At 40.5% G+C, this 23860-nt stretch overlaps 2 protein-coding genes across 4 annotated transcripts; both read right to left on the bottom strand.

Annotated features, from left to right (window-relative positions):
* Nucleotides 1-60: 60 nt before the first annotated feature.
* On the bottom strand, nucleotides 61-15368 carry LOC103474866 (ATP-dependent RNA helicase DDX3X-like). 3 transcript variants are annotated; one of them, XM_017310899.2, is made up of 20 exons: nucleotides 15022-15368; nucleotides 13531-13573; nucleotides 12923-12970; nucleotides 12656-12715; nucleotides 12189-12374; nucleotides 11977-12079; nucleotides 11776-11889; nucleotides 11176-11275; nucleotides 10949-11084; nucleotides 10763-10860; nucleotides 10100-10198; nucleotides 9861-10021; nucleotides 9619-9763; nucleotides 9318-9462; nucleotides 8793-8843; nucleotides 7387-7568; nucleotides 7188-7305; nucleotides 6943-7096; nucleotides 6739-6863; nucleotides 61-6664 (listed from the first exon to the last, which is right to left on the bottom strand). In XM_017310899.2, the coding sequence occupies exons 1-20, from the start codon at nucleotides 15064-15066 to the stop codon at nucleotides 6585-6587; spliced, it is 2193 nt and encodes a 730-aa protein (XP_017166388.1). In that variant the 5' UTR covers nucleotides 15067-15368; the 3' UTR covers nucleotides 61-6584. The 3 variants fall into 3 exon arrangements, with proteins under 3 accessions (XP_017166388.1, XP_008424355.1, XP_017166392.1); XM_008426133.3 differs by having other exon boundaries at nucleotides 13522-13573; XM_017310903.2 differs by lacking the exon at nucleotides 8793-8843 and having other exon boundaries at nucleotides 13522-13573.
* A 2011-nt stretch (nucleotides 15369-17379) lies between these two features.
* On the bottom strand, nucleotides 17380-23309 carry LOC103474878 (sodium/myo-inositol cotransporter). The gene is made up of 5 exons (XM_008426144.3): nucleotides 22863-23309; nucleotides 20088-20984; nucleotides 19799-19994; nucleotides 19283-19410; nucleotides 17380-19192 (listed from the first exon to the last, which is right to left on the bottom strand). Exons 2-5 carry the CDS (start codon nucleotides 20725-20727, stop codon nucleotides 17985-17987), a joined length of 2172 nt encoding a protein of 723 aa, XP_008424366.2. The 5' UTR covers nucleotides 20728-20984; nucleotides 22863-23309; the 3' UTR covers nucleotides 17380-17984.
* Nucleotides 23310-23860: the final 551 nt, after the last annotated feature.

A 23860-nucleotide genomic window follows, 5' to 3' on the forward strand; every position in this document is an offset into this window, starting at 1 on the left:
TTCTTGTGCTTACCACGGTGTTTAAAGGTGATGACAGGAAGAAACCAACCCAGACACTGATCACATCTGCAAATCCAAACCTTTAATTGTGGTAAAATCGGAATAGTTGCACAGATTTTTTTTTTGTTTTCTTTTTTTCGTGCAGTGCTCTTCGTGCACACTTGCTAAACTAATACATAAAGCAAATACTAACTACCAGGCTGGTGCTTCTGCTAGATCACGTCGAGTGGTCTGGCCAATCAGTGATGAAGACAGCACTGGACTCCCAAAGTCTCTTAAATCCACCCGCTAAAACAACAGTCATTCAGAAACACACCTCCACTTTTTTTATTATTTAGATTGCAGTCTTTTTTTTTTAAACAGAGAAAGTCACAACAAGGTTGTTTTTGTGCAATTAGTTTGCTCAAAAAAAACAACAAAAAAAAAACATTTTAAAAAAAGTCAATTTTTTTTCCTGACTGGCCAGAAACTCTCCTGTGACAGCATCAATGCACTTGTTGCCTGAAAATATGCAAATCACAACAACGTAGCAATAGAACCACAGTCAATTCTGCGTGATGGAGACTTTAAAGACGGCCACTTGCCAAACATTCACAACAAGGGTATTAACAAGAAGAGGGAGAAGGGGAGTTACGATTCCAAAATAATAATTAAAAAAAAAGTCACTAAAAAGTAAAACTGACTTGAAGAGAATCTGGATACTTTTTTTGTACTGCATGTTATTTTATTTTTTTTACAAAATGGTCTTTAATCATAACATTTTATTATTTTTAATCCAAACCTTGGCATATTTGGAACTTATTCAAATCCGTTTGCCAATCGGAGATCGTTTTATGCTAATATTAGCGACGGAGCCTGTCGCACAAACAGGTTTATGGATCATAAATATGACTTAAGGTAACCTGTGCGGGGTGTTTCACTTCATATGTCACGGTAACGTGTAACAACCACCAGTGCTTCACTTAGACGCGGTACTTGAAACAATTTTGACTATTTCATTGACAATGGAGGATATTTTGTTTAGAATTTTTGTGATTACAATAAATAGGCCCTGGCCAAGACTTTTAATATTAACAGATGGTGATGTTAATAAATTAACACTTTGGTTTTAGGGTGATCCTGAAGGAAAAAGTAAAGGGATTTCTTCGGAGGGACCTGCACGCCTCACAGGCTCCCATTTTAAGTATGGAAATAATAAACCAGAGTGATTTTGGCACTCTTCAAAAAAAAAAAGCACAAAGCAGCACTTCCTGTTACAGTGACATAATGAGTGTGAAACCCCCACTCATTGCATCTTTTTTTTTTTTTAACATTAAAAAGCTCACACTACCCCAGAAAAATAGAGATTTCTTTTTTTTTTGTCTCCACTCATACCAATGACATTCAACATTCAAGTGCCAGTGTTTTTGTTTACTGTCTTTTGGTCAAGTCACTTTGTAAAACATCAACTTTATGTATTTAGGCTTACAAAAATAAACATATCGCCCCAAAAATGCTTGATAAATTACACAAACTAGCAGCGAAAGTAGACTCAGGAACGCGGCAAAACAGTTGAATCCTACAGTTGCTGTTGACTAGAGCTCCACCTGGTCCCATGAAAAAAAAAACAACAACAAAAAAAAAGAAAATAAAAAGTTAAAGTAAAAACGGTTTCCTATCTGGAAGGACCTTTCCTTACAACAAACACAAACCACATGAAACTGTGGGCAAACCTCGCCTGGCTGTGCTACACGACGGATACCTTCAGTCGGAAAACCTCAGAGGCGTGAAGGACGTGTGCTACATAAGACTCAACACAAACGAGCTTTAACCAAACAGTATTTTCTGCAAAACTCTGTTGGCGATTTAAAGTCATTTTACAACAGGGAGGCCTGCAGGCCGCAGCAATGGGAGCATAGCACCATTAATTGTTCTTCATGTCTTTTAAAAAGAAAAGCACTCCTGCGAATAACTCAGAGAGCACAGAGTCATCAGTGTAAATGATGAGCGCATCAGGAACAAACAGCCATCTGCTCCTTTAGGGCTGGGTATTCACCACTAATATAAGGCATCGATGGGTTTTAGAAACGACAATAAAAAATTAAAGTGCTGGATTTGGAAATGAGAAGGGTTTTATTCAAAAAAAAAAAAAAAAAGGACATAGTAGAGTGTGCTTGAAATGATCTGGATAAATTAGCTATATTCATATCTTACGCGCGCACTCAGTAACAGGGTGTGGGGGGAGGAAATAAATGCCTACAATGGATTCTGCATAGGTACAGGTCAAGAGTAAACTCACAATACTTGTACATGTTGCAATAACCGCTGTTAGCATGTTAGCATGCTAGCAGTTTCAAATTAGCAAGCAATACAACACGGGATTTGCAGGTGTTTAAATCTTTTAAAGTGCTAGACGTGTCGGTAGTAGTGCCGTAAACGATAGCGAGCCACTAAGAGTCTGCCTTGTACGACTCCGATTGGGACTATAAAGAAGAATGAAAAGTTTCTGAAACGTGGCTATAAAGCCAAGAATCTGTTCAAGATGGAACCATTAATGGCATAAAATAATTTTGCAAGCTTGAGCAGCACCAGAATTAATTTGTGCCCGTTTCAGATTTGCGTCTGAAAGAGCTTGTGCCAAATGGCTGCTTCATTGTAGCGCGAGTGCAAAACCTACCAGTACTGAAATTCATTGAACTTTGTAAAGTGGCGACACACGGATAAACTAATTTATTTATTATTTTTGTACAAAAAGGCATTAAATGAGGCCCACCAGCTTTGAAGATGGCGAGCTCTCTAAATGCCCCTCTGGTTGTTGCGATCGTACCTTGAGGTAGTCAATCTGTGACATTCACATGCAGAGAAATAACATTTACACACCTACAGTTTCATATTGAGAGAGCAATAGTTTGGACGTCGTATCCAACTGAAAACATACCCAGCCCTAACCAATGTGTGAGTCAGTAATTCAGTCATTACAAGGCACTATGCACATTTTGGAAAGTGGATAGCCCGTTAGCACGCAGCATGCTAACAGTTTTACTTAAATGTAGCAAAATAATTAAAAAAAAGTTTGAAACTAAAAATAAAAAAATCTGAGTACATAATCTGAGCAAGCAACAGAACCTTATTTCACTTTGGTAGAAATTTGAGTGCCAAGCAGTATTAAGGTTTGAGATTCGGGGCACAGTGGTAGTGAAGCATTGCTCTAGCTTGATTTATTTGGTAAATGCAACCAACAGTGAATTTTTGCTCATGAGACGCACATGCATTGCATATCCGACTTCTATTGGACAGGAGTGGCCTATAAACATAAACGCAAAACATTTAACTCCCACTGTTTACAATTTAAATAATAAAAAAAAGTATATCAAAACATGCAGCTGCCAACAAAGTGCTTATTCCTTCATTGCCCCCTAGTGGTCAGTAGAAGGCACAGCAGCTTCTAGAACCTGCACTGTACTCAATCAGGGGACGTGATCCAAGCATTTAGAACAGTAACACAGAAGTTTAAAGAACGTCTGCTTGGATGCAGCAGCCGCTTTGGATTCAAGTAACAAACACCAACAGTATCCCTACTCCGACAGTAAATATATCAACAGTAACACCGCAGACAGCAAGGTCAAAGTTCGAGGTTGGTAGTGGAGAATATTTCCAACAGCTCAATAGTGGTTCAGTTCTGGGAATTTCATTGTTGTGGAAGACACGGGTCGAAGTCGGGCAGCTGCATGACAAAACCTCTGCATGTCGAGGTGGCGGCTAAATGACTGGACATGCAACGGGAAGAGTTCTGTTCACGCGGGTCATCTTAAACTTGATTGTCATTAGCAACTTATTGTACCTTTACGGATTCTATCTCGGTGCTGGTTATTTGCTGAAGAAGTTTAATATGGAGACTATCAACCATTGCTGCAAGAAAAACAAAACCCTGATAGGCTAAAACCATCCGAGCATACCAAGTGATTGGCGCTCTTAATTTAATCAGACTTCATTAAGGCCCATTTATTTTTGACGAATGAAGCCGAGAATGCAACTTAAATTTGTTTTTTTTTGCTTTGTTATTAAATAAGTGATTATAAAGAGCAACTAATAAGACACGGTGGAGTGCGACGTTGCATCCTGTAACGGCTGTCCTCTATTCTCAGTGGAAAACTCTTTTGTTTATCGTGATAAAGCCAACTAGTTTCCATTACATCCCGGCAGAGCAGATGTCAGGGAGCTGGAGCTAAAGAATTACACGTTTTTAAAAGAAACTGAAGAAAAATAAGACAAAAATAAAAACAAAACATGTCTTGTGTTTATCACTAAAGCCTGCTTTAGATTTAGAGCAGCCTGCTCTGCATTTTTAACTCCTTGACCAAAAAAACAACAACACTTGCATATGTTTTATTGTCTTGGTCCGGCTTTGTCAGAGGCAGTGGGCAATTTAAGAAGTTATGAGCGCAAATTAACGAATTATACTGCTGGAAACGTTACTCATCTCCGTCCACCGCAGCTCTGAACAAAGCTTTCCAGACGCAGTCTGGTCCGTGTTGAGTGATCCGAGTTTTACACGCCTCTAATCCGTCACATTTTCTGTGGAAATCCCTCTGGTTTCGCTTTAAGTTTTCAACTATTTACATGTTTTTGTTTTTTTTAAATCAAGTAAACGAAGTGCAGATAATGTCGGTGCAGAGTCGGCTTTCTCCTTGAGATTTCCTTCTGCGACAGAGCCAAGCAGGACTTCCCCGGGAATGCCGCTTTTCCACCAGCACATTTTAGCAGCTCTGGTTCAGACTGCTTTAACTTTGCCAGTTAAAGCAGGATTAAGGTTTAGCGGACACTTAAATTGGGGGGGGAAAAAAAGCCTCAAAAACAAGGTGAGGATGTTTTTAACCAGGTGGTACCTCTAAGATGGTGGGAAGATGTAAATCAAGTAGCTTAGTTTGGTTAATAAGGTATGTCCTCTCTTTGTAGCTATAATGTGCTCTGGAAATGCAGCATTTCGTCGTCTGGAAGCCTCAGTTGTCACTACAGTAAAAAACGAAGAAAAAAAAAAAAAAATCAATTCCAACATTTTACCTCAACAGATTTGAAGGACCCGAACAAAGTAATAAAAAAAAAAATGATTAAAAAACTGGAAAGATTTATTGAAGAGAAGGCTTTTCGTTTAACTCTCCAGGATAGAGTGAGCATGTTTTTTTTCCCTTTAACTTACTTTTGAGAGTTGGAGGAAGATTTTAAGAACCAAGACCGAGGTTTGAGGTGGAAGCAGATTCGGTTTCCCAAAAGCTTGGCGGCACCAAGAGTCGGATAAAGAAAAACGATTTTGGTTGTTTGAGTCTCGTTTGTTTGACTAAGACTCCTGGATCAGCTTTTGCTAACAGTTAATGCGTTGAGGGCAACAATTGGTGACGAAGGCTGTGGGAAACCAAGCTGCTAGCTCGAGTTTGAGCTCTGGATTTGACACGAAAAAAACAAGTATTTTTCCCCCCCAAAAAAACCTACAACCAAGCTGAGAAAAAGTTCAACTGTCTCTACAGAGGTTATAAGCTTCAGGGAAAAACAGCTCATTTGGGGATTTTTTTTTATTTTTTTTTTACCTCAAACAGGACATGAGGAGTTTCAGCTTCCCTTGTTACGTCCGTTTTAGTTTTCGTTTTGTGTGTTTGTTTTTTTTTGCCAAGGTTTGATTTAGTTCAAGCCTAGTTTGTCTCCGTCTAAACGGGAATGAAGAAGTGCGCGTTTAAACCCACACATGACATTAAATACAGTAACCTTTAAAAACTATACTTGCAGCCAGTTAGGTATTATAGTGAGAAAAGCAACATACATAGAGTTTAAATTCTTAAAGGCACAGTACAGAAACAAAAAGATTCTCTACATTGTTGGTTGGAGTTGAAGAAATCAAGTTTTAACAAGCGCCATCTAGTGGGCAAAACTGACTTTCACTGGTTGAGGGGGGTTTAGGTGGGTTCAGTTTGTCGTTTTCTTCGGCAGACGTCAGTAACTCAAAAATCGATGCTTTAAAAAGTGAAAAACTCCAGGTTAGAAATGAAGGAGAACACAAAGTTCCTATGTCGGACATTTTGCCTTGCCGTCTCGCCCAGCTCCGCGTTTTACAAAATTTTTGGCCGGTGATTTACAACATGGCCATGCGCTTAAATACAAAGTTACACAGGGAGCCTGCCTGACTGGTAAACATAAAGCTAAAACTCAAATCTAAAGGTCACAAAAATAAAATAAAAAAAGGATGTTGCCCTGCCTATAAATTCCTACATGAGGGGCTTTGAGAACAACTGGAACTTTGTTAGGAAGCAACAAAACAAAATTCAAGAATCCTTTATAAAAGTGGCCAACTTTACCAGGAGAGATCAAGAACGTAAAGGGAACAAAATGAAGATGGAAAGCACGAGAGAATCTAAAGCTAATAAAAGACATGACTGACTGGGACTAGAAGGAGGGGATATATAAATGAGTATAAATAGTTTAATAACATGCATGTAGGTTCCAGGGAATAGTAGAGGTGACGAGACGGATGGGATGTGGATGACATGGTTGGGAAGAAACGATGGAAAAGGAGTCAAAGGAGGAAAGAAAGATGAGTAGAGATGGAATGGAGACACCTAGTTGCCCCACCAGTCCACTTGAGAGTGGGAGTAATTCCCTCCGTAGCCGTCGCTTGTGTAGAAGTTGCCGAAACCACCTGCGGATGCGAACAAACACCGTATTCACCTGTGTGTCGTTTAATCTCAGTATAAACGCCACAACATTCTCTACCTCCTCCGAAGCCACGGTTTCCTCCGTGTCCCTGTTGGTTGCGTCCTCCCCGCCCCCCGAACCCTCCGGCGTTGCCCCCGGCAGCTGTCTGGCGGTAATCTCGAGCTCCGAAACCACCAGAGAACCTGTCGACGACGTGGAATTCAGCACAATTTTCTGACGTTTTTATAACAAAACGATGCCAGGACAGTAGCTGATCCGCACCTCTTAGAGCGCCCCCTGTTGCTACTCTTGTGCTGGTGTTCATAGGCCAGGCTCTCCAGCCATGAAGGAACCTCCTGTTTAGCTTCTACCAGGATATCCAGCAGGTCCTTTGTGATGTTCCCGTTTTTGTCGTTGAAGAATGACGTGGCCAGCCCTGCGGAGAACAGACAGCATGCAGATTCGTCAGAATCTGTCGTTTGTCAGCTGGAGCTGCAGTGAATCGGTTTTCAGAGCCGCTCACTGACCCAGGTTTCCGACTCGCCCCGTACGTCCGATGCGGTGGACGTACTCCTCTATGTCACTTGGAAGGTCAAAGTTGATAACATGTTTCACGTTGGAGATGTCCAGACCTCGAGCTGCAACCTGGCCAACACGAGAGTATTGAGATTATAATCCTGCAGTGCGCCCTCACTTCTTGAAAGCAGGTTTTGTTGTTTTACTGACCGCCGTGGCGACAAGGATGGGGCACTTTCCCGATCTGAACTGGTTCAGTGCCTCTTCGCGGTCTCTCTGGGAGCGGTCGCCGTGGATACTGGTGCAGGCGTAGCCCTCCCGGTACAAGAAGTCCTCCAAGGCGTCGGCTCCTTTCTTGGTCTCCACAAAGACGAGGGTCAGGGAGTCTTTACCTGGTCAGCAAAGACAAAAACAAACTAGTTAAAAACTAGAATTAAACTTAAGGTGCCGGGAGAGATTAATGTAAATTAAACAGAACTTCAAGTCTGATGCAACATAAAGCAGACCTTCAGCTCCTGAACTGTGGGCCAGCATTCATTTTATGGCCATAAAGGATGAAGGAAACAAAAACATCTGGCGGTGATGTGGAAAAATGTTGCTGTGAAAGACTTGAGCTCAAAAGTCACAAGTGAACTTTGGATCAGTTAAATGCATCACACCGCTAATGACAGGTTAACACGTTCATGTCAAGGTTCTGTCCTCTTCAAGAGTCTCCAAGATATTTTAGCCCATTTTATATTGCATGGACATGAAAGTCCACTGTAGTCATTTCAGATCGACTACAGCGGTCAGGTTTTAGATATGAAACCTGCTAAAAACCACCAGACGGATACATGATGGACCAAAGAATGGATGAAAACCAAATGGTGGACAAACAACTGGGCAGAAGACCAGAGACTGGTTTATGATTGACGAGATACACGGATGCATGAAGGACTAAGGGACAACAAACACAGAATGGACAAAAGAATTGTTAATGGACAGCTGGTTTCATCTTTTATACAAGAGAATGCAAATTAACCTTGGGAAACACAAAGATTTCACATTATGCCTTTGTTCCCCATATTTTTTTTCCCAAACGTTGAAAAACTGGATTTTATGTTTTTCGGAGCCCTGCCAGATGAGGGTCTCCCAGTCTGTGGTGCGATACATACAGGCTTGCTGAGTAATACCCAGTAATGCTTTCTTTATAAACAAAAACAAGAAAAAGATGTGCAGATCAAAAATAATGTAGGAGTTTTCATGCAGGAACCATTAAAGCCATTGATGGCAAGACTTGGTCCAAATTGCTGAAGGTTTTCTCCACTAAAAATCACTCGTTTGCCTAAAATGACCCCAATCAGCAGCAAGGAGCCATCATCATGACCAGATTCTCTCCATCAAGGCTACAGGTCTGACATGAAGGAACCACGGAAACACACAGTGCATAAAGATGCCACAACATCTTTAAAAAAGGAAAACTGGCTTGTGTATTTCAGCACATGAGGTGGTACACAGAGCCGAAATTAAATGAAGAAACAATTCTCCATCCACAAAAACATATATAATGGGGGTCAAGCAAACTTATGCAAAACATGAAATGACAGATTTAGAAACGTCTTAAGTGTAGATCTTACCAGGTTTCTCTACGTTGTCTCCAGTATTGTCCTGTACCTCGTTGGGGATGACTTGGGATAAAACCACATCAAAGTTTTATAACTATTCCTAATCCGAGTCAGCGTTAATGCCTCAACTGCACTAAATTAGTCAAAGAAAACATTTTCTTCTCAACCGCAACAAAACCAACATCTTTGTCTGAATTTTATCTTAGCCACTTATGACTGAGTGAATGTTTCTATTATTAGAGATGTTACGAAGGGATAACGAGTGTAAAACAGTGTTGACGGTAAAAGTCGTGCTGGTTTGCTAAGACAAGACGTGCAACAATGCAATGGAGTGAGATGGGATAAATACGGCACGACTGCAAAAAGACATACAGCACAGTTTGTTTATGTGTGCTAGTAGAGGCAGAACGCTACGTTTAGACAGGTATGCGATCAGTTCAAAATGGTTTCTGAATATTTAGAGAAGAAATTAGAAAATCCTGCAGTTTACTCTTACATCCTCATGCATAACTTCCCATCCTAATGAAGACCTCTAACCTGTAGCACTGAGCAGATCCAAGAGGAAAGACCTCTTATCACTCTCTTCAACCCACACCACCTTCTGTGTGATGTTCTCCGAGGTGGAACCCACTCTGCCCACTGCCAGGAAGATGTAATCCTCCAGAAAATCCCTCGCCAGGATCTGCAGGGGAAGCAAAAGCATTATTTCATCAGGTTACTTTTTTTTTTTTAAAGGAACTTAATGTCTTGCTAGTTTCCTGTCCTGAAACAAACTCCGCTCTGACAGCCGTCCAGGAGCTGGCAGGAGAGCTGGGAACTGGAGTCGCAACAAACACACCTGGATCTCTTTAGGAAACGTAGCGCTGAACATCAAGGTCTGTCTGATGCCTTTGTGCGGCATGGTGTCCTGCTCCACGATGCGTCTTATCTGTGGTTCAAAGCCCATGTCCAGCATGCGGTCCGCCTCATCTAGCACCAAGTAGCTAAAAGAAAAAAAAAAAAAAGAAAAAAAAAGTTTGAGGAAGGGAAGCATCCAGAACGTCTTTCATCTTCCATTTCTTCCGTCGGGTTACGTCTTACTTGCAGTAGTCCAGTCCAATTTTGCCTCTCTCCATCATGTCCACCAGTCTGCCAGGTGTTGCGACCAGCAGGTGGCAGCCTCTCTCCAGGTCTCTAATCTGCTGGCCAATGTCTGCCCCGCCGTACACCACACAGGGACGCACTCTGGAGCGGTACGAAAACTGCAACGCAAAACACAACTCTCTCTTCATTTTCTACCTCTTGCCTCACTGTAATTTGTGAGCATAATGTCTACGTGCCTTCCTGGCTTCGTCGTAGATCTGCAGCGCCAGTTCTCTGGTTGGAGCCAGCACCAGGGCAATGGGGTACTGCTTACGCCGGCCATACTTCCCATTTTCCTGAGACAATCATCACAGAACAGGAACGTCTCATTCACATAGGGCTTCAATTTGTGCTACATAATGTCTTTTTTTTTAAATGCATTTAGTTTTTGGAAATATGATTTAATCAGCAAGAGTCCGAAATATATGCACCGCCCTAATTTTGGGGGTAAAAGTCATTTTGTAACACACAAGTACAAAGGGTCCATCCTGGAACTTTTGTATGCAAAAACCTAACAAGCGATTAGTTGCGTTCAAATTTTTTAACACTGCTTTCTTCCTTTTTAAGCTTATATTTTACGGTCTATTGATGGTAGCCATGCTGCTCTGCAGTTTTTAATCACACAGTGACGGATGGAACTATCAAGGTTTCATATAGAGCAGGAGTTTATACTTTCCAAAAAAGTGTAGCATTGTTCAGCAGTGTGGGCAGAGGGAGAAGCAGGGGGACTTTCTCCAGCGGTTACAAAAAGTTTGACAAGGTTTCTGTGGTCCAACTGTTCAGGAAGGCTCGTCACTATGGTTTTTCATTCAAAGCTCAGTGAGTTTTCATTTTAATGTGTGGGAACTCGCTTTTCTGACCTGTCCTGAGGCTTTGGCTGCGTTCAGAGCTTCTCCTGGTCCGTCTGTGTAGATCTGACTGAGAATTGGAAGCAGGAACGCGGCCGTCTTTCCAGATCCTGACGACACAAGGTCAAATTTATCCAATATCACTGATTGGTATCTCAGTCTAGTGCAGATCTATGTCCTCTTTTGTGTTGTTTTTACCCGTCTGTGCGCAGGCCATCAGGTCTCTCTTGGATTTCACGATAGGAATGGCGTATTTCTGCACAGGAGTTGGTCTGGTGTAGCGGCTCAGAGCAATGTTGCCCATGATAATCTCACCCATGTCGACATCTTGGAACTGTTAGAACAGGAAGCAAGAGAATTACACGTGTTCAGATGTGGAAGGCTCCTGGTTGACGTCCGATTCGATGTGAGCGGCTGCGGCGTACACTCTCGATGTGGTGAGGGCAGTTTTGTCCTGTAGCCTCAACGGGAATGTCGTCGTATTTCTCAAAGTTGATCCCGGTGTTGCTGCCGGAGAACAGCTCACTGCAGAGACGGGGACCAGACTGGTCTCAGAAAAATATTCACATACCTTTAAACCTTTCTACAACTGAGCTTATACAACTCAGCTTAGCTCAGCAACTGGACGTTGCCACAAGAAGACATTAAGTAGTCGTTAAAAAAAAAAAAAAGATGGACATCATGTTTTTCAAATGACTTATGACATCAACATACTTATTCACATGTGATTTCAATTGTGTTTCTTATCGAATGGAAACAATTGCAAAATTGTGTTTTTTCCAACATTATGGGAATAATGACAAGGTCTTGCACCCATTTGTAATGTAAATACAACTGGTTTCTTTGGTGAAATAGTTACAGTCAAAAGAAGTATTCACAAGTATGAGGAGGTAGTTTAATATTGAGCTATAAGATGACGTGCTCGATTCTCCCCACTTAAAAAAACAAAACAAAAAACAAAACTTAGTGTTGCCACCAGGACACCTTCCCTCCCACAGGAAGTGTAGTTGTTTCTGCAGACTCACTGTTCCAGGCGTTCGTTACGCGGCAGCGGCTTGGACCAGTCGCCATCGTCCCTGGACTCCTCGACCCAGCGGCTGTTTCCTCCTCCGCCACCACCGAATCCACCGTGATCGAACCTGAACACCAGGAACAAATTGGAACGTCGACTCTTTTGGGTTTTCTGATCCGCTCACGGTGTTTTCGAAAGCGGCTGCGTTGCCTACCTCCCTCTGTTGGCGTTGCCTCTGTCGTTGAAGAATGCAGACTTCCCTCGGTTGTTGCCAAAGCTGCTATAGGCGTCTTTGGCCGTGTTCCAGCCACCGGCATCTAATAAGAGACATGACGCAAAAACAATCAGAAGAATTTCCCATGGAAACGTTTTAACTCTACGTATTAAGAAAGCCGATTTCTGCGTCACGGCTGGTGTCGAACCCACCGAAGCTTATGGGTTGCGCGGGGTTAATGGGGTTGAAAGCCCCGCCCCTGTTGCCACGGTAACCGCCTCCCGCAACACCGCCTCGCCCACGCTCCATGCGTGGCGGGCCACGGTTGAACGTGTTGCCGGCCATGCGGTTGTCATGGTAGCCGTTGACAAAGTTGTTGCGCCCCGCGTCCCAACCGTCTGAGGGGAGAGAGAGGGGGGGAAATTAAGGAATATTGTAACAAGTACTGCATCAGCAGGATTATAAACAGAGGGAATACTCATCAAAAAAATGGTCAAGTTGAAATTATTTTTAGTATTTCGACAAGTTTGATACAGATTAAGTAAATTGATAGAAGAAAATGTGAGATTTTCTTCAAGTTCTGCATCATCGGGTGAAATCTAAAGATAATTTCACTTGGCCTGCAGCTTATGTTTCCTACGACACATTTGTGATGAGGTCAACAGTCAGAGTTACTCACAGTTTGCTGCAGGCGCTATGGTGTACCCCCCCGGTCGTCCAGCAGCAAAAGCATTTCCCACTGCACACGACAAGTTGGGTTTTTATATTGCGCTTATGGTCAGTAACACAAAAAAACCATTTCAACAACCACAAAGATTTCCTGAAGTTTTACACAAAAACCTACAAAATCAACGCTTACTAAAAAGGTTAATTCATACTAATGCGACAACCGTCGCTGACAAAACGTGAGGGTAACACACTCCTGCGTAACTCCTGCTATTCTCACCGTTCTTGGATGCCTCTTTGTTCCGTAAATGTGGAGGAATGTATCGCCCTGGACAAACAATCACAAAGCATTGTTTACGAGCACATGCTGTTACTTTCGGTGGATAAGTAAAGTTTTTACACCCCTGCTAGCTTGCCACGTTTGTAATGTAAAAAGAGAAGACCATTGTGAATCGGTTCTGATCTTCCATCCATGTAAGTTGTACAATGCAAGTCTTTTAGAGTGGAATAAACAATTAAACTACGATAGGACGTGTAGATCTTTACAAACAGGAAGCGGGTTTGTTCAGAATTAAGCACCCAATTTAAACTCATTAAATAGGAGTAACATCAAATAATGTTTGGTTATTCTAGTTGGCTTTTAAACTTAAGAGCCATTACAAAAAACAGTCCTTATAAAATCAAAAATGTTACTATAAATGTGCTTAATCTGCTTATTATTTACCGTGAGTAAATCCTGAACTTCCTACTACTACGACCTACTAAAATTAAGCGGAGACACAAGTCAACTTTTGGGTCAGAGTTTGTTTCACTGTTAGTTTTTACCCAAGGTGAAATTAAAAAGCAGAGAATGGCAACAAAAACACGTCTACGTCTTACTGTTAGTACCTCCGCCTTGTCCATCTGGAGCACTCAAGTCTAGGACAGCGAGCTGGAGAACCAGAACAAAAACACATGAGCGCGTTACACAACCAAAAACACTACAAACTGAAATGTTGAGAACCAAAGGTTAAAAAAAACACCTAAGAACTATTAAATGTAGACATGCTCTCACATAGTCAATCAAACTTTTATTTCATTATTCAGATTTGGTGACGATGACCTGGCTCATACAGGATCAGAAAATCATCTGAAACAGTGCAATAAAGGCTTCAAAAATATAATACATTTAATTATGATTAAGTCTAACTATATACAAAATTAGACCAATTTTGTAATTATTGGGCTTCAAAATTCATCAGAAATGTGGATATGAAAGTTTGTACAAACTGAAAGTAGAACATAATGGGAGAAATTGATTTAGAGTTTGTACACTGCATATTTGTGTTCACTATTATAATATTCATTTAAATTTTGAGCAAAAAACATGCCTTGCACTTATGCACATTAAAGTTGTACATTTTCTTACTAATTTTAGTGTTTACGTTCGTTAATTCCATCACATTCAAAATATGAAAAATATACAAGTATAGCATTTACCTTAAACTTATTGTAAGCAATATTTTGCAAACTCTCTCCAAATAAACTTATTACACACAGTTCATTCAATTAAAACAGCATATTTTAAAGTAGACTGAAAAAACTGCATCAATCTCATTGCTGCTGCAGGATAAGAGAGGTTTATCTATTCATTTGCTTTTGCAGAGACGAGGATGACACTCTGAACAAATTGTTCCCAATGCAGCTTTTTATTTATTTTGCATCCTTACAAGTGTTGAAAATGTGCATATTTGTTACAAAAAACATTTCGAGGGCTTTTTATAATCAAAATATCATTTAAGTACATGCAGTACTTTTCTGTTGCTATCCAAACTGCCTGACCAGACAGCTACGTTTTTGATGACGCAGAAGAAATTTACTGAACGGGTAAATACCATCAAGAACACCATACTGGTTATAGTTTTAGTAACCAGGGTTTCGGGTGTAAAAGCCCGCATTGTTTATTTTCAAGGCTCTCTTTAGCTGTATTTTCTCGTACCTCCGTTTTATCACTGTATAAAGCTGCAAGACAAAACGCAGTGAACGTAATAGTTCAAAAGGTGCGTTGAATATGTTCAACACGGAGAAGCTGATGGGGTTAGAATGATGCTTGGCTTCGCAAAATCAAACATTTTTCTACAATGAGAAGACCTGAAATACTACATTCATTTTAATTATTAGTTTTATACAATATAAAGATACAGCACAGATAAATTCAGAGTTGTGGTTAAGTGTCTGAGCGGAGTCTCTTCCGAGTGAAAGATTCAAACGCACCCCGAGCTAGCTAGCACGATAGCATCTCGCTAACGGTACCAGGCTAGCCGGCAAGCTAATGTTTATCCTCGCTGCTGTCCCACTTTCCAAGAACCACTTCTGACACACCAAACTGACACAGCTTACCTGCTGCTCTAGACCGTGGGCATTTTCGACGGCCACATGACTCATAACTATTGAATATGGAGGAAAAATGTTGGCGTTGAAAAAAGGACCTCTTTGTTTGCCGGGTTTTGATGTTTTGTTTTGGCTTCTTTGCCTCTAGCCTGTTTCTGTGGTTACGGCTAGTTGACACTTATTTCATTTGCGTACTGTTTCTATTTAACTCTGCAGAAATGCTCTTGTTGAATTTGAAGTGATGGTAAATTCCTCTATTTAGGCGTCAAGGGTTGATACTTGATGCAAACCCAGCTGCGTCGGTTTTTTCTTCAGCTGAGGCAGAGAAGAAGCAGTCCGGGGTCGGTCAAGCGAGCAGCCTTAAAACATGCATACACATCCGGTACTTTCAAAATAAAATAAGATAAATGTAAAAAAATATATCTATTGTGAAAAAAGCAAATTGTGTAAATTAGTCAGTTAATTATACAATTAACATAATAATGGCATTAACTACAATTAACTTAAATATATTTGCTTTGTTTAAAAGTATCCGGCTTCTATACTTCTTGTTTATCTCTAAATGCAGCCGACTTGACAACACAGCCAAAATGTTCTTTTTTTTCTAGAAATCGCGAGATTTGAAAGAGTTGTTCTCGCGATATTAACCACTTAAAATGAGATCTTAATTAGACAATTTGTAAAAATTTAATCCAATCAAATCGGTGTAAATATATGTATATATGGAACGATGAATTCATGATTAAATTTTTGTGTTTTCATTAACTTCTCCAGTAGTTAACAGATCGACAGATCTTCTCAAATACATATTAGAAGGTGTTGAATTAAGGATGTGGTTTGATACACTAAATCTTGATTAACCGACCCTGTTTAGGTTTTGAATTTGACGTAGCTTTATTTTTTTTGCAGCATATTATTAGCATTCTCCTCCAAGACCTAATTTTAAGAATAAAAGAAACATTTTGTGCCTCGATTTAACACTGGCACCATTTTCTGTATTTAATATGGATCCTTTTATGCTCTTAGTCTTCTAACGGGTGACATGGTCATAGTGTGTTGAAAATTGAGTCAGATTGTTACTTATGAGATCTCAGTGCTTATCAATCACAATATCTTACTATTGCTTCCTATTGAAGCTTCTAAATTGCTGCACCTCACTTCCAGAAAAAAAAGTATATAAGTGAAACTCACCATGTTTCAGGTTTTGCTACTCATTGCATGAAATCAAACTGTCAGCAAAAAAAGTGTATTTTCTCAGAATCATGGCGACTGGAAATAAACTGTGTGGGTTTGACATGTTAAAATCAGATAAAGACTCAACAGCAAACTGTGTTTCTGTTTAAATTGCATGAGATTGAGCGTAACTCAGTGGTCTGTCTCGATGGGTTCTGCTAACAACAGAACTAAATGGGTCAGACGATGGCCTCCAACCCAACTTGGTTGATCTTTGATAAATGTAAATGCACACACTAGATTAGTACTTTCCTAAGCAGCACCTGTAAAGCAAATGTTCAGATGTGTTACTTTTCCTGAGGTCAACATTACTGAAAGTCAAACCTCAGGTGGACTGATGGGAAAGTTCTTCAGTTTTTTTTTTTTTAATGTAATATGAATTGGGGATTTACTGGCACACATTCATAAAGCACACCTAACTATCGTACCTCACCTCACTATTGCATTTTAAACGTTACATTTACACTTCACGCCTTTTATGGGTCAACCTCACCCAGTTTGTTCCAGGAAGTGGTTGAAATAAATAAAAAAAGCCATGTTACTTCCCAGCAACTTGTTGGTTTTAAGCCACAAGTACTAAGAGTATGTGCTCATGTGCATCTTATTCTCATAGACAAGAACACACATAATCTGATGAGTTTTTTTTTTGTTTAATACAAGAACCTTTAAAAAAGCTGGTTAACAGTCATATTGACAGTGAAATAATGGAAAGCATAATCAATCAAGAAGGTGACAACTGCTGGTGAGATTTCTTTGGAGATATATTGCAATGCAATGTTTTTGCTGGTTTGTCGTTTCCTTTTCATCTTGTAAAGTACTCTGAGTTGGCTTGTTGTTAAAAGTGAGCTTTAACAATTTTCAGCAAATGGGACTTGTGTAAAAGTCAACAAGTAACATTCCATTTCAAATCTGCAAGTTTCCACTGGTGCGGGAAAGTATCCTGTGATTGGCCGGTGGCGTTTAATTGATGTCACAGGAGTTTCTCTGACATCAGTGGTTCATAAATGTTTTGTGGGGGTTTTTTAAATGGAAAGTAAGAAAATCTTGAGAAGTATGAAGGTTAAAAGTAAAAATAAAAGTGTGGTCAAGGAAGGATTAGAGTACCCAAATAAGTCCGTGCATGCCAACAGTGTGTTCACATCGATGCCGTTTAATCCATCTCAGTCAGAACATCTGATCAAAAACCTTCAAAATTTTCCATTTCCTCTGCTTCACTGAATCCAGTCAAACTACTTATGTTCAAAATAAACAGAGCAGTCATCTGGATTACAGTTCACAATGATGTTTCACAATAAATACCTTACAGATCATCAGATATTACATCTGTTCTTAGAAAATGACACAGTACCTGAATGAAATGCTTTTACAATGTGTACAGTAAATCTTTAAAAATAAATGATTTGCTTTAGCTGTGAGCTGTAAGAGCACCGCACATTTGTCAGACGCATGTGACAAAACAGACCAATTATTTTCAATAAAAAATAAAAAAATAAAAAAGAAGAAGCACTGATGGTGTCTGGCCAGCTGCCAGCACTCCACGATATACAGTAACCAATATTAGTCAATATCGTGACAGAGAAGCATTTAAAAAAGTTTTGAGTATGACTTGGAAGTATTATTATCTGAAGTGGTGCAAGTGCACTGTATGCCGCAACATGGTGCCATAAAATTACCGTAAATTCGGGGAAATAAGAAAAAAATTTAGGAGCAGGACCTCGTTTTAAGAGAATTTTTGCTGTCTATAAGGAGAAATACAAATAAAGAAAGATTCCAATCACACAAATCAGTACCAGTGCTGTGTTTAGTATGATTCGGATTCTGGGAGGTTCATAAAGAAGCTTATTTACAATCCTCTCCTGCTCCTGAGCTGTGATGACCTGAGTCTGCGAAGATTTCTTCCGGCGGCCACAAATACCCCCACAAACTTTCACAGAGTCTCCTCCTTCCCCCAATTGGCACTCCTTCCCCTCTTCCACATCCTTCACTTCTCTCCCATCTCCCTCGCCCTCCTGCATAGGCTCAGCTATCACATCATACGAGCCATTCTGTAGTGATGATCGGGCTGGGATTATGTTCCCATTGGTCGATTGAGTGTTTTCATCTCTACCATCAGTGCTCCTGAGGTTCTTTTGGTCGGTATGGAGCGTTTCTTCACCAACACCACCACCTCCATTTTCAGTTGCGTTTGTTTTGTTAAGGTTTTCTTCACCTTGACCTGTTGCTAGTTTGTTAAACTTCATTCTCTGCCTTAACCCCCACAGAGTCGTAGTTCTGATTAGCTGTTTTTCCGGCGGAGGTGTGCAGAGACTCACAATGACAGTCGTTATGGCCGATACCCAAAACAAGATGGCTGCCACATACATGAAATGGATTTGTTTGATGAAGGACGGTCGCTCATCCGGCTTGCCGCAGTATGGTTCTTTGTAAACTACGGCCAAGAGCAACCGCAGCGAGCCAAGAGCAGAGCCTACCACTCCACCCCAAAAGGCACCGGTCTCGTTGCAGCGCTGCCACAGAACACCGAGCAGGAACAGCGCCGCCACAGGGGGCGTTAAATAATCGGACACCTCTTGGATGTAATAAAACATTTGCCCCCCTTGCATTTCGATGACAACTGGCACCCAAGCAATGCTGAGGGCCACCATAACGATGACAAAAAGCCTGCCAGTTATCACCAGCTCCTTGGGCGACACGTCCTTTCGCAGCATTTTGTAAATATCCAACGTGAATATGGTGCTCGCAGAGTTGAAGATAGAGTCCAAGTCGCTCATCAAAGCAGCAATCATGGCCGCCATCATCAACCCGCGAAGACCGACGGGCATCACCGACATGACGAGGCGAGGGTACGCCACGTTGCTGCAGCCGGCGGCAGAACCGCACACCTGCATGCAGTGCTCTGGGCCAATGCATGCCAACTGGTCAGTGAATAAGACCCTGGAAATCATCCCTGGAATTAAGATAAACACACACACACGAGGTTATGGATGATTCAAGCAGTTGGGATTTAGTTCTTCAAGATGCAACGAGATGTCTCTACCTGGCATGACCATGATAAACATGGGGAGAGTTTTGAGGAAGCCTGCCATGATGGTCGACCCTTTGGCATGAACAATGTTCTTTGCGGCCAGAACTCGTTGTACAATCACCTGATCTGCACACCAGTACCTAAAATGCATGTTTTGAAGTTGTTTAATAGGGAAGCAACATTTTAAAAACCAAACAGATCATCCATTATTTGGTAAACTGGTCAAATCAAGCAAGCACTGACTCTAGTTTAACACAAGAAATGACTGGTAAAATAAATCACAAAACATGACAAACAAACACTTTTTTATACATTCTGTTTTTCATAGAGTGCCAGTGTAAATAAAATCATTTAAACATAATCTCCATATATCATCTGCATTTTAGGTCTCATATGAACAAAGTAGCTTATACCTTAATTCTCCTGCAGTTCCTCATTAGGGTTGGATTGTGGTTTAATAACGGTTAAAGTTAGACCATCTTTGAGAAGCTTCTGGTATAGGAATTAAATGTAAGAGAGAAAAAGTACCAGATTGAGGCAGGGGTCTGACCCAGCAAGAAACCAGGCCAGGGCAGATCTGGATCTTTTGGGCCTCGCAGGATTTTCAGAGCATTTGGTTTTGGGTGGAGATGATGCTGACAGGATTCAGAATATGTCAGATTAGGTGAAGACAGAAGAATGGCAGTGATGTTTGGACTGGCCTGCATGTACTTTTCTTTTAGCCCTAAAACGGACAAAAGAAGCCAAACTTTAGCTGTAAATTGATAATAATAAAAAAAAAGTATAAATCTCTGGAAAAAGTGACAGAAACAAAAACCTTCAAGGCCTCCGACTTTGGCGAAGCCGATGCCTGTCAGACAGAGCGCTCCGGCGATCATCAGAATTGCTTGGACTGTGTCTGTGTAGATGACAGCGACCAGGCCTCCAGTGACCGTCAGCGCAGCTGTCATGACGATGAGGACGATGATGGAAACATAAAGGTTCCACCCTAAGGATTCCTGGATGAACAAGGCTCCTGAATAGAGGTCTACAGACAACTTGGTGAAGATGTAAAGCACAAGAGTCAGAGCCGCAAAATACACTTTCAGGCGCTTTCCTCCGAATCGCTTGGACAGGTACTCTGGCATGGTGTAGACTTGACAGTGAATGTACACAGGGATGAACACCCAGCCCAGTAACTGAAGCAGCAGTAGAGCGTTGAATTCCCATGCAGCCACGCTAAACCCACTAGCGGCCCCCGACCCGGCAAGTCCAATGAAATGCTCAGTTCCAATGTTGCTGACGAAGAGAGACGCTCCCACGGTGAACCAGTTCATGGAGCGACCAGCCAGGAAGTAGCCGCTCACCGTGCCTCGGTTGGATTTTCGCATTGCCACGAAGCCGATCCCAAGCACCACAATGAAGTAAATTACGATAACAACAACGTCTGCTGCTTCCATGGTGGCATTGGTAGCCATGGTTGAAGACTTCTTAGATTGCTTATATGGCCTATCTTTTGAGCCAATCAGACAAAGTTTTGATCTGCATTTACAAAAACAATGACCTAAGATATAATTTTCAGAATCACATCTAAGAATCTGATTTTGTAGTTAACTTCTGATCTTTAGTGGTTAACGGCTCGCTTCGGAAAGTCGGTGTGGCTTAACATTTATCGGCTCACAGAAAGGTCGGTGAATTGTTTTACCAAATGAGATCTCAGGAGAAAGTTCACAACCTGCAAGAAAAAAAAACAAACAAACACGAATGAATAGTGTTTAGTAGCATTGCGTAGGTCCAAGCGATGCACCAAACACTTCATTCTAATCCTATAAAGTGGTCTGAATCAGTAGTTCAATGGGCTTTGAACTTTGACTGGTTTCTCACTCATCTTACTACAACATGCAGCAACCAGCCAGGAGGCTCCGTGATGCCATAGTTACTTTGAAAAGTAACTTTGTTAAATTACTGATTACTTGATTTGGAAATGATTTGGAAAGTAACTAAGATTATAAGTAACGTTTTTAGTTACTTGTAATCTATTGAAAGTCATATTTCAATATGACTTTGAAAACACCCACATCAAAAATATGTAGTTAAATAAACCACATTACAGCTGTTAATTTTTTACTTTGTGACTCTACAAACTTAAACTCCATAGCCAAAAGCCCAAAGGACCACAAATAGTCAATTACACAAAAGTATGACTCTTTGAAATCATAATATGAACACGTTGGGGTTGCTGCTCTGCTGTTTGAAAGAGCTGTTGTTGAAAGATCAAAACAAGTCAACTGAAAGTGAAAACCTTGTGGTTTATCAAATAAGAGTACATCAGATTATTAAGATCTAGTTTCCCTTCAGATGGGCACACGCTGCAGTCTCAAAGCAAATCCAACTTCAACAGAATTAAAACCAAACATGAATGAATTACTGTGTTTTATACTGACATTTTGGTATCTTAGTCCATAAAATGTTGAAGGGTTTACCTTAGCTAATTACTTCAACTCGAAGTGACCCTTCTTGAATTTAGAGGCTGAAAAAAAAAATGTATTTGTTTATTTAGGTCTGAATCTTTAGAAGCGCAAAGTCGACAGGAAGCAACCTCAGGTTTGTAAATGGCATCCTTTTACAGGAAATGCTACAAGGTGGACATGCAAGAGATAATTTGTAGAAAATCGGCTTAATGAAAGTGCATATTCAGAAATTTTCCACAGTTCTGGAAAATTTCTGAGTGAATTTTCCAGGAATAAGTTTCTGTATTTGTAAACGTGGGCTCTAATTACAGCAACATCGGCTGTGAAGGTTTTTAGTCGCTACTGTCAACAGTTCTCAGATGGCCGTGCATGAGAATGAGTGTTTGAAGACTTTAACGTTCGGAAGACTTTAACTACAAAAGTATTGAAATAAAAAGGTGCAGCATGTTTCTAAAATAAGCAGTTGTTGGTAATTGAAACACTTTGAAATTCAGGTCAGCAGTGCCAGCTTTATTTTGCTATGCGAGTCATCCACAGCAAGAGGGAATTTTGAAGTCATTTCTATGTCAAAATTATTTTCTAACTTCTTGTAAAGAAAGCTGTACTACACTGCTCATTCTAACACAACACAAACAACAGGTGGAGATTGAGATTTGACTGATTTATTGTTGTTTTCTAAAGCAGTACTACGTAAAACAAAAGGTATCAAGGAAGGAAGCAACAGAGATGGGTATATATAATGGCATGATTCTAAAAATAAACAAATCTATCACTAAAAAAGATGACAAATAGAATAAATATTCTTGGGACTTCTTATGAATTTTAACAAATTAAATCCTAAAGTAGAATGACTTTGGAGTATTTCTATGACAAAACACGCCGCTTCAACATATTACAATCAATTAAAATGGCCCATGTTTGGTTTTGGTTTTTTTAGCTAAGAGTTTCAATAACATGTACCAACTCACAGTTCTGATTAAAATTTTGCTATTTGTTGCACTAGAGTTAACTTACAAGAGAATATATGCATATATCACAGAAATGTATCAATTATCTCAATGCATTCTGAAACTCTTCAAGGAGACCAAGAGGGAACTCACCAACTGAAACCAAACTGAACGCAACATATATGTGAGACTCACCTTCGTTTCTGTTGCCTCCAACAGGTTGGTTTTTAATACACAGTTGACAGGTGCAGTGGTTGGAGCTCCTCTGCGCTGGGAACTGCCGGGTCCCTCAGGTTATTAGGAGACAGAGCTCCGCCCAGCAGCAGCAGCAGCAGCATTGTCACCTGAGTAGGCGGTGAGGATGGGGTGGGAGGAGGAGACCCGGAAAACCCCTCATGACCTTCAGTCTACTAAAAACCACCGCAGCTGCTTTTAAACTGCTTCCTGAACAACAGAAAATCCTTCACCTGTTGTCTTCTATAAGTAAAATGTTCACAGGTGATTTAAACCATTAAAAAAAAGAGTTGATGCAGTGACATAAATAATTGTAGACACTGAAACATTATTTAAATTTACACAAATGGAGTCAATACTTAACAGTTTTAAGTCAATATCAGAGCTGTAATTTAGCATCCCACACCATATATACTATATATATATATATATATATATATATATATATATATATATATATATATATATATATATATATATAAAATAATTCCCTTCTCACCCTCCGCGGGTGGTCTGTTTCATCCTCTGAGCTCGGGTCCTCTACCAGAGGCCTGGGAGCTTGAGGGTTCTGCGCAGTATCTTGGCTGTGCCTAGAACTGCACATTTCTGGACTGAGATGTCTGATGTTGTTCCTGGGATCTGTTTGAGCCACTGCTCCAGTTTGGGGGTGACTGCCCCGAGGGCCCCGATGACCACAGGCACCACTGTGGTCTTCACCTTCCAGGTCTTTTCCAGTTCCTCCCTGAGGCCCTGGTATTTCTCCAATTTCTCATGCTCCTTTTTCCTTTTTATATATATAAAAAGGAAAAAAAAAAAAAAAAAAAAAAATATATATATATATATATATATATATATATATATACAATGCTACAATGTTAGTGTAAATTAGGGTTATTTGACTGTAATGACATCTTTCTTAGAAAAAAATGAGATTTTGAATAGATTAACATTTTCGTACT

The sequence above is a fragment of the Poecilia reticulata genome, chromosome 2 (assembly GCF_904066995.2).
Source record: "Poecilia reticulata chromosome 2, P_reticulata-male-v2, whole genome shotgun sequence".
Lineage (NCBI taxonomy): Eukaryota > Metazoa > Chordata > Actinopteri > Cyprinodontiformes > Poeciliidae > Poecilia > Poecilia reticulata.